The 13,284-nt window shown below is 42.9% G+C and overlaps 1 protein-coding gene across 1 annotated transcript in view; it reads left to right on the top strand.

Annotated features, from left to right (window-relative positions):
* The window catches only part of LOC138952393 (neuroendocrine convertase 2-like), a 153,946-nt gene that overhangs the window by 46,936 nt on the left and 93,726 nt on the right, over positions 1–13,284 (top strand). Inside the window, exons 2-3 of the mRNA XM_070324062.1 lie at positions 4,554–4,658; positions 7,909–8,091. Coding sequence (XP_070180163.1) covers positions 4,554–4,658; positions 7,909–8,091 — 288 coding nt within the window. The remainder of the gene's footprint in view (positions 1–4,553; positions 4,659–7,908; positions 8,092–13,284) is intronic.

The raw sequence follows: 13,284 nt of genomic DNA, 5'->3' as shown, positions 1-13,284 counted from the left end.
CACTCTCTCTCTCTCACTCTCTCTCTCTCTCTCTCTCTCTCTCTCTCTCTCTCTCTCTCTCTCTCTCTCTCTCTCTCTCTCTCTCTCTCTCTCTCTCTCTCTCTCTCTCTCTCTCTCTCTCTCTCTCTCTCTCTCTCTCTCTCTCTCTCTCTCTCTCTCTCTCTCTCTCTCTCTCTCTCTCTCTCTCTCGTAATTTTTGAGTTCTCCTTGTCTAATTCCTTAAATGCACATTGTGTTGCATTCCATACAAAGTATTTCTGTATTTTATATGATTGAATTTCTATTTTTTATGTCCATCTGTCTTTATGTGTTGTATAAAGGGCAGGTTGGAAGAATAGGCTTTGTCTAAAACCTTTATCCTTTTGTAATAAAGTTCTGAGTCTGAGTCTGAGTCTGAGTCTCTCTCTCTCTCTCCCTCTCTCTCCCTCTCTCTCTTTCTCACCCTCTCTCTCTCCCTCTCTCTCTCACTCTCTCTCTCCCCCTCTCTCTCTCTCTCCCCCCTCTCTCTATCTCTCTCTCTCTCTCTCTCTCTCTCTCTCTCTCTCTCTCTCTCTCTCTCTCTCTCTCTCCCATCAGACCGTTCACGGTCGTGCAACAAATGTGGCATGTATGCTGGTCACGTTTGCGTCCAAGCGCTCGCCGGTGTACGCGTGTTCACACAGCAATAACATACCCCATGTCCCGAGATCAAAGCAATAACACACCCCATGTCCCGAGATCAAAGCAATAACACACCCCATGTCCCGATATCAAAGCAATAACACACCCCATGTCCCGAGATCAAAGCAATAGCACACCCCATGTCCCGAGATCAAAGCAATAACGCACCCCATGTCTCGAGATCAAAGCAATAACACACCCCATGTCCCGATATCAAAGCAATAACACACCCCATGTCCCGATATCAAAGCAATAACACACCCCATGTCCCGAGATCAAAGCAATAACACACCCCATGTCCCGATATCAAAGCAATAACACACCCCATGTCCCGAGATCAAAGCAATAACACACCCCATGTCCCGATATGTAGAGGTTACACGCCGAGTCTCAGTGATTATTAAAAATAATGGTCGAAGTTAGCGGATCATGAAAAATGCGAGCTTTAGCGAGCTTTTTCATGACCGCGAACTGAGACCATTATTTTTAATAATCACTGAGACGAGGTGTGTAACCTCTTTATTCCTCCTTTCTTCAGTTATTCAAAGAAAAGAGGATGTTTTTTGCGAAAGTTTGATCGAATCCTATTCACTCAACCAGTCAACCTGCGCAGGCGATCGATTAATGCGCGGTTGTATAGTTCCGTGCAAATCATTCCATTCTGTTAACACTTCTTGTCAGTTTTCCTATTTTGGACTAAAATCAAGTACACAGATATGCTGTTATTCTGCTGTGGCGGCAAAGGCAGATATTGTGTGTTCTATATATGTTTTGGTATCGGCTTAGGATAATGTTCTTTCGTCAAATGGGTCTAGCAGACGAACGTTTGCACCCGTGTTCCAACGTTAAAAACTGTATGAAGTTCAGTTTTCTGGGGAAAATAGTGTATGAAACCGCTTTATGTTGTTTAAATTGATGAGATGTGTGCATTTGGTTGCGTGTGATCTGTTTATTAAATGAAATATTGTTGAAAACTGACCGTCGGATTGCAGTCTGTTGTCGAAGAAACTGAGTGAAAAGAAGGGGAACTACTCTTGTCGCTAGACAAAGTATGAGTTACTTGCCTTGCGGGAAATTGCTTGTGATGAACGTTTGAGCACGGCAAATCTAGATTCAGAAAACAACCGAACTCATGGATTTTATATGAAGATTCATGTGTTCAGGCCTGTAGTTGTTAATTTAAATGCGGTATGTTTGTATTGTTTGCTCCAGAGATGTATACTTCGTACGTTAGAGCGTTCGGAACTTTTCAGTCGCAAAAAGTAGTACCGAAACAGAACAATTCTCAACCCATTGCACTATCGAGGATTCAGGCTGTTGCTGGGTCGTTATTTGTTTGGTTGCTGGGTCATTATCGAAAAATAACTACCCCTACAAGTTTACAGAGGTAAAGAAGCAGAGGGGGGAATAACAAAGCAATAACACACCCCATGTCCCGATATCAAAGCAATAACACACCCCATGTCCCGAGATCAAAGCAATAACACACCCCATGTACCGAGACCAATGATCACAGAGGAAACAACAAGCCTACAAAGCGAATTGCGGAAATGTTAAGAACATTACGATCACGACTTGAGCGGGACATGAGTCGGGAAGATAAAAAAAAATAAAAAAAAACATATAGACCTACACACACACACACACACACACACACACACACACACACACACACACACGCTCGCACGCACGCACGCACGCACGCACACTCGCACGCACGCACGCACACGCGCACACACGCACACACATTGTTTGTTTAGTTTTGTTCATGACGTAATAACATCCACTTTTCTGTTTTTGTCAAATCGTATATTTCTATAACTGTTGGATTCTTGAAAAAATAACCCACACACTACATAAGCCATTGCAGCTCACTGAGGATAAATGTCAGTGAGAAAAAAATAATTCATATACACATATGTCGTTAATCCACTTTAGTTTCAACTACGAATGTGACACTATCGGATCTGGTCGGCTGGGCGTTAAGCAAACAAACAAACAAACAAACACTATCGGATAGGACACACTTCCGTCCGCGTCATACTACAGGGTACCATTTGAAACTTCTCAACGTGGCGGTACCGACCGCAATGTCCGATTGGGCCAAAGGGCAAGTATAGTGAGAGCGCGCGGGGACCCAGACAATCGATATGTTTGGGAGTTCTGTCTGTTTTGTTGTCACAACTGAAAGCACAGTTGTCTTGACAGTACTGTTCTTGGACCGAAGAAAAATGTGACCTACTGACCTTTTATTCCGCATCGATTTTTTTTTCTGGGAGTGAGGGGGGGGGGGGTGAAGCGAGGGTGTGTGTGTGTGTGTGTGTGTTTGTGTATGTGTGTGTGTGTGTGTGTGTGTGTGTGTGTGTGTGTGTGTGTGCGTGTGCCTGTGTGTGTGCACGCGCGTGGGTGTGTGTAAGTGAGTGTTTGTGTAAGTGTGTGTGAGCGTCCGCGCGCGTGTGTGTGCGTGTGTCAAACACTGGGTTTTTTCTTCTAAAAACTGGAGTGTCCAGTCAGAAATGCAGAGAGCGAGACAAAAACAGGATCAGTGAAAAAGAAGAATGTTATAATTAAAGGAAAACACAGTTGCAATATAAAAAAAACTTAAAAAAACCGTTCAAGTTAAAATTGCGAATGCAAAATCACAGATCGATGAGATATATAATAATGAGCGATTTCAAAAAAGGAAGTTATTTTTCACCGACGCAACCAAGCAACCATCAGATGACCACTATAATTACCTCCGGCGCATAGGACTACCCATAATAGAACACTGAATAATTCAGCACACACGACCAAACAAAGCAATTAAGAGAGGCATTAGCACTGAGGCCAAAACGAGGCTGCAAATGGCTGTCGCAGTCATGCTTGTCACACTACGCTGTCAATCCTTTTCAAAACAGTCCAACCACACATCTGCGATTATTCAGAATCTCAAATTCCTGTTACTTTTTTTTTTTATCAGTTTGATGTCTGGGAACATCCATTAAATTCTTTGCTTCTTGTTCTTCTTCTTCTTCGTTCATGGGCTTAGACTCCCACGTTCACTCATGTTTGTAGCGCGAGTGGATTAATTGTTTACGTGTATGACCGTTTTTACCCCGCCATTTAGGCAGCATACGCCGATTTCGGGGGAGGCATGCTGGGTATTTTTGTGTTTCCATAACCCACCGAACTCTGACATGGATTACAGGATCTTTTCCGTGCGCACTTGGTCTTGTGCTTGCGTGTACACACGAAGGGGGTTAAGTCACTAGCGGGTCTGCACATAAGTTGACCTGAGAGATCGGAAAAATCTCCACTCTTAACCCACCAGGCGGCACCGACCGGGATTCGAATTCACGACCTCCCAATTAGGAGGCCGACGTCTTACCACCACGCCACTGCGCCCATCATAAAATTCTTTGCGAATGCCAAAGACAGATTTTCTTCAGTTCTGTCCTTGTAATTTTAGTCTTGATAGTTGTTTTTCAAACATATGTTGGTTTGGATAATCCATTGTATTCTTTCAGATTTGGAAAGAACCTTGAATGTCAAAGACAGATTTGCTCTCTGTCCAATGATTTAAGTCGTGACTGTTTTTATTTAACAGGTGTTGGCTGGGATAATCCGTTGCAGTCTTTCAGATTTGGAACGAACTTTGAATGTCAAAGACAGATTTTCTTTATGTCCACTTAAATTAAGTCATTACTGTTTTTGTATTATTTAACAGGTGTTGTCTGGGAAAATCCGTTCTATTTTTTTCAGATTTGGAACGAACCTTCAATGCCAAAGACAGATTTTCTTTCTGTCCACGTAATTTTAATCGTGATTGTTGTTTTTACATATTTATATTTTTTTTTAAATAATCATCTTTTTATAATTTGTATTAAATCATATGTTGTATTGGGTTACAGGTGATGGGTTCCGACAGTCACTTCCACTTCGTTCACCGCGGTGTGCCCCATGCCAGGATACGACGTAGCGTGCCCCACACCCGTCTTCTCAGGAAACACCCACATGTAAGTTCACACAGTAATTTGCAGGGCTGAATCTAGGGGGAGATTTTCTATTTACAGGACACAACCCCCACCCCACCCCCGCCCTCTCCCCCTTACGCGATAAATGTACCATTCTTCCTAACGGAGAGATCCAATATAACTAATACTATGTCAACAGCATCTGGGTTGCCACCTCCCCCATCCGCCACCCCATCCCCCCCCCCCCCAGACCCCTCGCCTGGCCACCCCCTGTACCCTGCGTAATTTTTGACCCACCATCCCCTTCTACACACTAGGTTGGCCTCTGGTGTCTGCGATGTGCAGCAAGAATTGTTTTAACTTGATACAGAATCTAAACAACGAAGTGACTGTGGTAAGATGAACAAAGTTAAAAAAAACCAAAGGATTACTGTACTCACCGATACAAAGACGACACAAGACGATAACGAATTTTCGCTTCTGGAAGCTTCATCAGAAGCGAAATTCGTTATCGTCTTGTGTCGTCTTTGTATCGGTGAGTACAGTAATCCTTTGTTTTTTTAACTTTATAAAGAATATCAATTTGTTTTAATATTATGTAGAGAAACAAGTGTTACAAAATATCAGTTTTTTTAGAACCTATGGTGATAGACTATATAAATAAATGTAAATAGCTTAAAACACGGAAGACCGCCAAGTAACGGACACCTGGTGTTGTCCATTCTGTCTGGCATCTTGACCAAACAATACCTGTCACGAAAGGCCACCTGCATTGTAGGGATACTTTCGCTGGCTCAAAGGTTGTCTTTCAATCGGCGGTACCACGCTACTCATAAGTGATGAGCATTAATTCATTTGCAAAGAAGTATACCGCTCAAGATTCACCTACTCGGAATAGACTTCACCGTCATCACAATCCCATGCTACGATTCGTCTGTGTCAACTTTCATCAACAATTTGGTGTTGTCCTTTTCATTGCTTTCGTTCGACCTTTCTTTGTTTCCTGTTTCTCTGTGTTGCAAGACAGGCGGAAAGAGCAAGGAGAGGAGGGAAGAATTTTATATACTGTTCGAAAAAAGAAACGCATAGTTGCTACTTGCCAAATTTGCTTTATTTTTCGAAAAAAATTAACAGAAAATCCAATATTTAGATTATTTGTTTGAAATTTGGTATGGACACAGTTGAATGCACACACAGTTCATTTGCATCTTCAAATCAATCAGTCAATCAATACGATTGGGTGCCGAGGCTGTCAAGTCAGTAGGGGGTGTGACTGCCTTGAGCAGCAACAACTGCCCGGCACCTTCTGGGCATGGACTGGATCAGATGCCGGATATCTTGCTGTGGGATGGTGTCCCACTCCTCCTGAAGTGCCTGCAATAGATCGCGGTGATTTGCCGGCGCTTCTTCTCGCCTGCGCACACGTCTGTCCAATTCATCCCAGAGGTGTTCTATCGGGTTCATGTCTGGCGACATGGATGGCCAGGGAAGCACCTGGACATGGTGGTCGGTGAGGAACTGGGTGGTGAGTCGTGCTGTGTGCGGGCGAGCGTTGTCCTGCTGGAATATGGCATCCTGGTCAGCCAGAAGAGGAAGGGCGTGTGGGCGCAGAATTTCCTCCACGTATCGCTGGGCAGTTATGCGCCCTTGGACGTGCACCAGGGTGCTCCTTCCAGCGGTATTGATCGCCCCCCACACCATGACGCCTCCACCACCATGAACGGGTGCCTCATCCACACAGTTGGGCGCGTAACGTTCGTTTACTCTCCGGTAGACCCTCCTCCGACCATCATGTCGCTGGAGCAGGAAGTAGGACTCGTCGCTGAACCACACGTGTCTCCAGTGATTCCGGACGGTCCAGCGAAGGTGCTGGTTGCCCCACTGCACTCGGTTCTGGCGATGGCGGCGGGTGAGGACAGCTCCTCTGTGAGGTCTGCGAGCTCTCAAACCAGCTTCATGCAGGCGGTTCCGCACGGTCTGGTCCGATAATCGGTGTGGCCCGGGGAGAGCCTGGACAGAAGATGAGGCCGACAGGAAACGATTCCGGAGGTGGCGGAGCCGTATGAAGCGGTCGTGAGCAGCAGTTGTCGCCCTTGGTCTTCCCGCTCGTGGCAAGTCAGCAACGGAGCCAGTGGCTTGAAACCTGACCCACAGTCTACTGATGGTGCTCTGGGACACGTGGAAGTGCCTGGCGATTGCACTTTGACTTTGGCCTGCTTGTAAACGACCCAATGCAATTTGGCGGTCTTCTCTGCTCAATCGGGCCATCTTTCGTCGCTGAATTGTCGTCTGATTTCTTTGTGGCGAACAATCCGCTTTTATGGGTTTTGGAAGACATGGTGAGAGCTCAATATTCCCCGAGTTTCACGAGATTACACTGAAGCATGACGAGTGGTCATGCCAAATGAGCAATTTTGACATTGTAGCCACTGATAACGCATGCGTCACGTGCAGAGCTCACTTGTGGCAAATGGACGAAAGGTCGACGACCAGATAAACATTTTCTGCAGTTTGGTGGATATCCTTGTAGCCATATAACTAAATTAACCAAATATTACAAGCTATGCGTTTCTTTTTTTGAACAGTATAATTACATGCACCATAAGAAGTTAATCATACATTCTGTTCTGATATGAAAATGCTTAAAATCAGAATTTCATTATTGGTAATTACAAGCAGGCATTTCCATTTTGGAACCCCTGATCTAAAGCATTTAGGTGGCTATTTCAAACACGGCCATTTCAGGCTGAGAAAGCCAATTCGAATAAGTTGTCATTATTTACCTGATTTTAACATATTTTCGCAAAGCTTATATAGAACGTATACAGAAAAGCTTGAAGGCAAGTTTAAGACTGTTTTGACATTTTCAGGTGAAAACAGCCGTCCAACTTATACAGAAAAGCTTGCACGCAAATTGAAGACTGTTTTCACATTTTCAGGTGAAAACAGCCGTACAGCTTATACAGAAAAGCTTGCACGCAAATTAAAGACTGTTTTCAAACTTTTAGGTGAAAACAGGCGTCCAACGTATATAAAAAAAAGCTTGCAGGCAAATTGAAGACTGTTTCCAAATTTTCAGGTGAACAAAGTCGTCTAGCTTATACAGAAAAGCTTGCACGCAAATTAAAGACTGTTTTCAAACTTTAAGAGGAAAACAGGCGTCCAACGTATATAAAAAAAAAAAGCTTGCAGGCAAATTGAAGTTTGTTTTCAAATGTTGAGGTGAAAACAGCCGTCCACCTTACAGAAAAGTTTGTAGGCAAATTAAAAAAAAATGTTTTCCAATTTTCAGGTCAAATCAGCCGTCCAGCAAAGTGGATTTTTACGCCATAAACGTGGCTACAAACCGTTGGACAATATCCCTGTCAACAATGTTGCCCAACCGCTGGCCGCCGTTTCGTCACATGACAATTTCGCGCATGGCAAGAAGCTGCCACTTCCCACTGACCCCGATTTTGAGAAAGAGTGGTATCTGGTGAGTTTTGGTCTGTTTGTTTGTTTGTTTGTTTGTTTGTTTTATTGTTTGTTTGTTTGTTTGTTTGTGGCTGTGTTGATTGATTGGGAAATTGCCTGCTTGGGTACTTGCTGTTATGAACTTCAGTGTGTGTGTGTGTGTGTGTGTGTGTGTGTGTGTGTGTGTGTGTTTGTGCGTGTGTGTGTGTCTGTGTGTGTGTGTCTGTGTGTTTGCGTATGCGTGTACCCGTGCGTCCGTACGTGCGTTTGCGTTAGTGTGTGTGTGTGTTTCACCGTGTACATGCGTCTATACACCTATCATGTGTTTACATCGCTCTATTTCCATGGACAGTACTGTATTTTCATTACCGCTGTCTGTGCGTTCCTTTGTTTAATGGGTTTTCTGGCCTTTGTGAATGTTAGGTCTTTGGATAAATATTCCTTGTCCATTTACTTATGTAGCTTCCGATACTCTTCGACTAAAACAATGGCGTGTGGACTAAAGAACCGTTAAATGCACAGTAAGCCTCCCGTAAACCATCACAGATACTGTCAGGCTTTTACACACAGTACAAACACCCTTTCATTTAAACACTCACCAAAACGGGAACATCCTAGGTACCCTACGTAAAGAGCGAGCAATGTTTAAAAGAATTAATTTTGCGGATTGTCTCTCAGGCAATAAGACCGTGGTGCGTTTTGGCGCTAGACCTAACTTTTAAAATCTAAATAATAAATTGACAGCTTGTTACACAAAGATTCTTAAGTCATAAAAGAATTATTTTTTCATCAAGACAAGATCAGTACAATTCGAAGTTTTGAAAGTTTGAAAAAAGAAAAGCCCGGAAGCAGGGTCACGCAAGGTCGTGGTTCTCGTAGCAGACGACGGTTTATGCCTATCGCCAGTTCCTCTGAACAGTCAAAAGGCATCGCTAGAGTTCTTGTGCACCACAGCCGTTTGTTTCGTGCATAGTCAGAGGTACATAATGACGACTACATTGTGAAAAAGGGAAACTGGATCACACGGGTTCACGATGGCTCAGGGGTAAGATAAACCACGCAAAAATAAATTCTTTGAAAATTGCTCGCTTTTTACGGAGGGCACCTAGGATGTTCTCAAGCGGTGAGTGTTTAAATGAAAGGGTGTTTGTACTGTGTGTACAAGCCTGACAGTATCTGTGATGGTTTACGGGAGGCTTACTGTACCTTTAATACCAAGAATAGCCCCGACATCAAGTTATTTTTTAAGCAGTACATGATCAGGAACACAGACATTTTTTTTTGAACTGGATCCTATGATCACGGATTCTTTTATTCGTCTGTACCATCATCACGGATTTTGTTTCCGTTTACGACATGATAACGGATTTTTTGTCATGACTTACACTGTCACGGATTTTGTACGAGCAGATCACGATCACGTTTTTTTTATGAGCATAATATGGTGACCACGTGATTTGTTTTCGTAATAATAAAATAGTAATAAATAGCTTTTCTATAGCGCGAGTCCCAGCAGTTGGCTCCATCGCGTGCTAACACAAATAGCTCCATATACTTTTCAGCATACAACTTTTGTGTTTTGCTAGAAGGGTACTGCGGCCTGCACGCGAATAAAGTAGGTCAATCAATTCCAACTCAGAACAGAGACGAAAAAGGCAAATTGTTTACAATCTACGATCCTCTCAAGTAATTACACCTATTCTAATTGATTTTCTTTCTGCGTAGGAATCGAGACGCTGTAGCTTGCCCAAGCAGAATAATAAATAGGGATGCAAGCAAAGATACACCAATGTTTAGCAATCAAGATTCAAGAGCTCCTTTGAGGGCCTGCTTTATCGTTCTTGTAGAGCAATTACTCGTGTTTTAATGGCAATTTAAGATCGGAGCTGGTATTGCGCTTAGGACTCTCATTTCGTCAAGACAGCCGAACAATGGAGAAAAAAGAGAACACTTTTAAATTCTTCTTGAGTGAAAGTTGCTAAGGAAACCTTATCTATAAATCCGAATAAGGAAGTTAAAAAACACTCTGTTTGTTTGAAAGTCATTATTATCTTCTTTAATGCTTTCAACTGCTGACTGGATGTCCTTTTTGAGAGTACAATTATCAAAACAACTGAGCATGAGAAAAACATGAATACCTCAGTCGCAACGACAATTTTTAAACGCAGTCTTGAATGCCAAAAGCCACTCTTGAAAGCCGAATAAGGAAGGGAACACACTTTCGTAATCTGGTTATGTTTAACAGTCAAAATCAAGGACATGACATTGACCAGGACTAACAATGGATACCTGACTTGTGATGCAAGTTTTTTTTGTAAAAGCAATGATCACACAGACATTTTAGTCAGTTTTTTAAGGTTGTTTGAACAGCTTTGAAGGTATCAATTTGACCACACCATAAAAAAAAATTAAAAAAAAGAGAAAGAAATTAAGGACAAAAAGAAACAAAGGAAGAACACCAACGACAATGCAGTACGTTTACATTGTTTGCGACAACGAATTGCCAAGAGGGAAAAATCACAGGATCTAGGAGCATAATAATAAAATGACTGTACTTTACCTTATCCGTCAAAACCTTTTTTTCCTGTGGCTAATTGTGACCCTCCACCACGAAATGAGTCGCATGTCACCTCGCGCGGTTCTGCGCTAGGCTTAATATAAGTCCGGGGAGTGTCTGGTAACAGTGGGAGGGTCACCTTAATCACAGGCTTATAACTCAAACAGTTTTCGCTCTTTTCTAAAACGGTTTTCACCACTGGATAGAGCATAAAAAACTCTTTAGGAAAATGTAAAAATATGAAAATCATGCAAAGGTGACATGCGACTCATTTCGTGGTGGAGGGTCACAATTCGTTCGAGAAGATGGCAGTATACAGAGTTTTGTCGACCGCCAATGTAATCTCGATGGTGTTTGACTAACATGATTAAACGTACTAAAAACTGTTCATGCGCAAAGCCAATGTAGCACTATACTTCCCACGGTCGTCATAGCGGCATAATTGAACAGACAGCTAATTGCAGTGGGCGGAAAAGCAAGTGAATTATTCATCGAATCTTCTACCATGGTAAACCTGCCGCTGTTCTTACTCTCATGCTGTCTCAGTAGCAATAATCGAAAAGGTAACATTGCAATAAACTGACCTTATTTTGCTATACAAAACACCACACCAGTGATAGCCTGAAACGCTAACTTTTCTTTGACGAGCCGCAAAACACATGTTTGTACGAAGGTAGCGTTCTGTGAAAAAATATATGGTAAAGAATAGTACAAGAAAAAACAAAGGAGGAGGGGGGGAGAAGGGGGGGGGAGGGGGGGAGGGGGGGGGCGGAAAACAGAACAAGAAACTGGAGGTATGCTTGAGTTGGAAGTATGCTTACTCGTCCATAAGCCAAAGTCCTCCGGAAAAGAATTCGCGAAGCTAAAGTCATTCGGACTAATAACTTGGACGTCGACGAAAACCTTTACACAACAGTCCAAAGGGCAAGAAAGCAGTAAACACTTTCCCACAAATCGTTTGTGAAGCCAGAATCTATTCCGTACGATGCTGTGACGTCTGCGTGAATTACGCATTCAAGCACCTCGCCGGCAAGAGAGCGTGCAGTCACGCTCCCATAGGGTTAGTCATTTGCATTGCATTGCGAAAGCCTGTCCTGGCAATTTCCCGTTTGCGTGATTCACAAAAGAAGGCTTGCCGCTGCTGGCAAAGTACGGTGTCTGGCGCGAATGGACCTTTATTTTTTTATCGTATTGAGAGAGATACCTTTTTGTCGACCTTACTGAGAGAGAGAAAGAGAGACATGACACAAATATACAGCCTGGCTGCTTGCTGTCAACAGAGAGAATGATTTGCTGTTTCTAGTGTTGCACGTTGAAACCAAAGTCAAGTCAAAGTCAAGTCAAAGTCAAGTCAAAGTCAAGTCAAAGTCAAGTCAAACAGTTTATTTACCAAATGCAAAGCACAGGATTTTGTTTTGGTGTATGCATCCAAACTTCACACTCCTTCCACACGCATATTATATCATAATAAATATGTACAGATAAAGTGTTCAATTTCACTGGGCCTATTTACATGTGTACACCAACCAGACAGTTCAAAACCAAGAGTGCTGTCTGTTGCGAAATTAATTCAACATCAAAATTCCACTCTGCACAGAAATGTGACATTTGTTGTTGTTTTTTTAGTTTTTTTTTTTTTACCTCAATTGCATGCAACCTGAAATTTCAATATATAGAAGAATAATTATATATTCTGCACGTTGACACCGCATGCTGGTTGTTGCGAATTTAATGCAAAAACAACATTCACACTCTGCACAGAAAGTAGACTGTTGATTTGGGCATTTGTCTCAGAGGAAGGATGTTCTTAATACATGCAAAAGCCTGGATATATGTGGTTGTTTGGCATGACCGCTTACACGGTCTGTATCTGTACCTCCCCAAAACCCTGGTATCAGAATTTAAAAACAAACAAACAAGAATTGTAGGTTATTGGAACGTTTAACTGGGTGGCCGAGTGGTAACGCACTGGGTGGCCGAGTGGTAACGCACTCGGTGGCCGAGTGGTAACGCACTGGGTGACCGAGTGGTAACGCAAGGACTGGGTGGCCAAGTGGTAACGCACTTGCGCTCGGAAGCGAGAGGTTGCGAGTTGGACCCTGGGTCAGGGCGTTAGCAATTTTCTCCCCCCTTTCCTAACCAAGGTGGTGGGTTCAAGTGCTAGTCTTTCGGATGAGACGAAAAACCGAGGTCCCTTCGTGTACACTACATTGGGGTGTGCACGTTAAAGATCCCACGATTGACAAAAGGGTCTTTCCTGGCAAAATTGTATAGGCATAGATAAAAATGTCCACCAAAATACCCGTGTGACTTGGAATGATAGGCCGTGAAAAGTAGGATATGCGCCGAAATGGCTGCGATCTGCTGGCCGGTGTGAATGCGTGATGTATTGTGTAAACAAAATTCCATTTCACACGGCATAAATAAATCCCTGTGTGCGCGATATAAATTGCATAAAATAAAAAGTAAAAAAGTAAAAAAATAAATCCCTGCGCTTAGAACTGTACCCACGGAATACGCGCGATATAAGCCTCATATTGATTGATTGATTGATTAATTACTGTCAAAACAAACCGATTCTGAATTTTGGAACGTTAGCAGTTTATTTTGTTGTTGATTCCTAGTATTGTAAGTACAGAATTGTTTATACCCGCTCTC

Source organism: Littorina saxatilis, linkage group LG17 (assembly GCF_037325665.1).
Source record: "Littorina saxatilis isolate snail1 linkage group LG17, US_GU_Lsax_2.0, whole genome shotgun sequence".
NCBI classification, from domain to species: domain Eukaryota; kingdom Metazoa; phylum Mollusca; class Gastropoda; order Littorinimorpha; family Littorinidae; genus Littorina; species Littorina saxatilis.
This window is presented reverse-complemented; position numbering and strand designations above follow the sequence as displayed.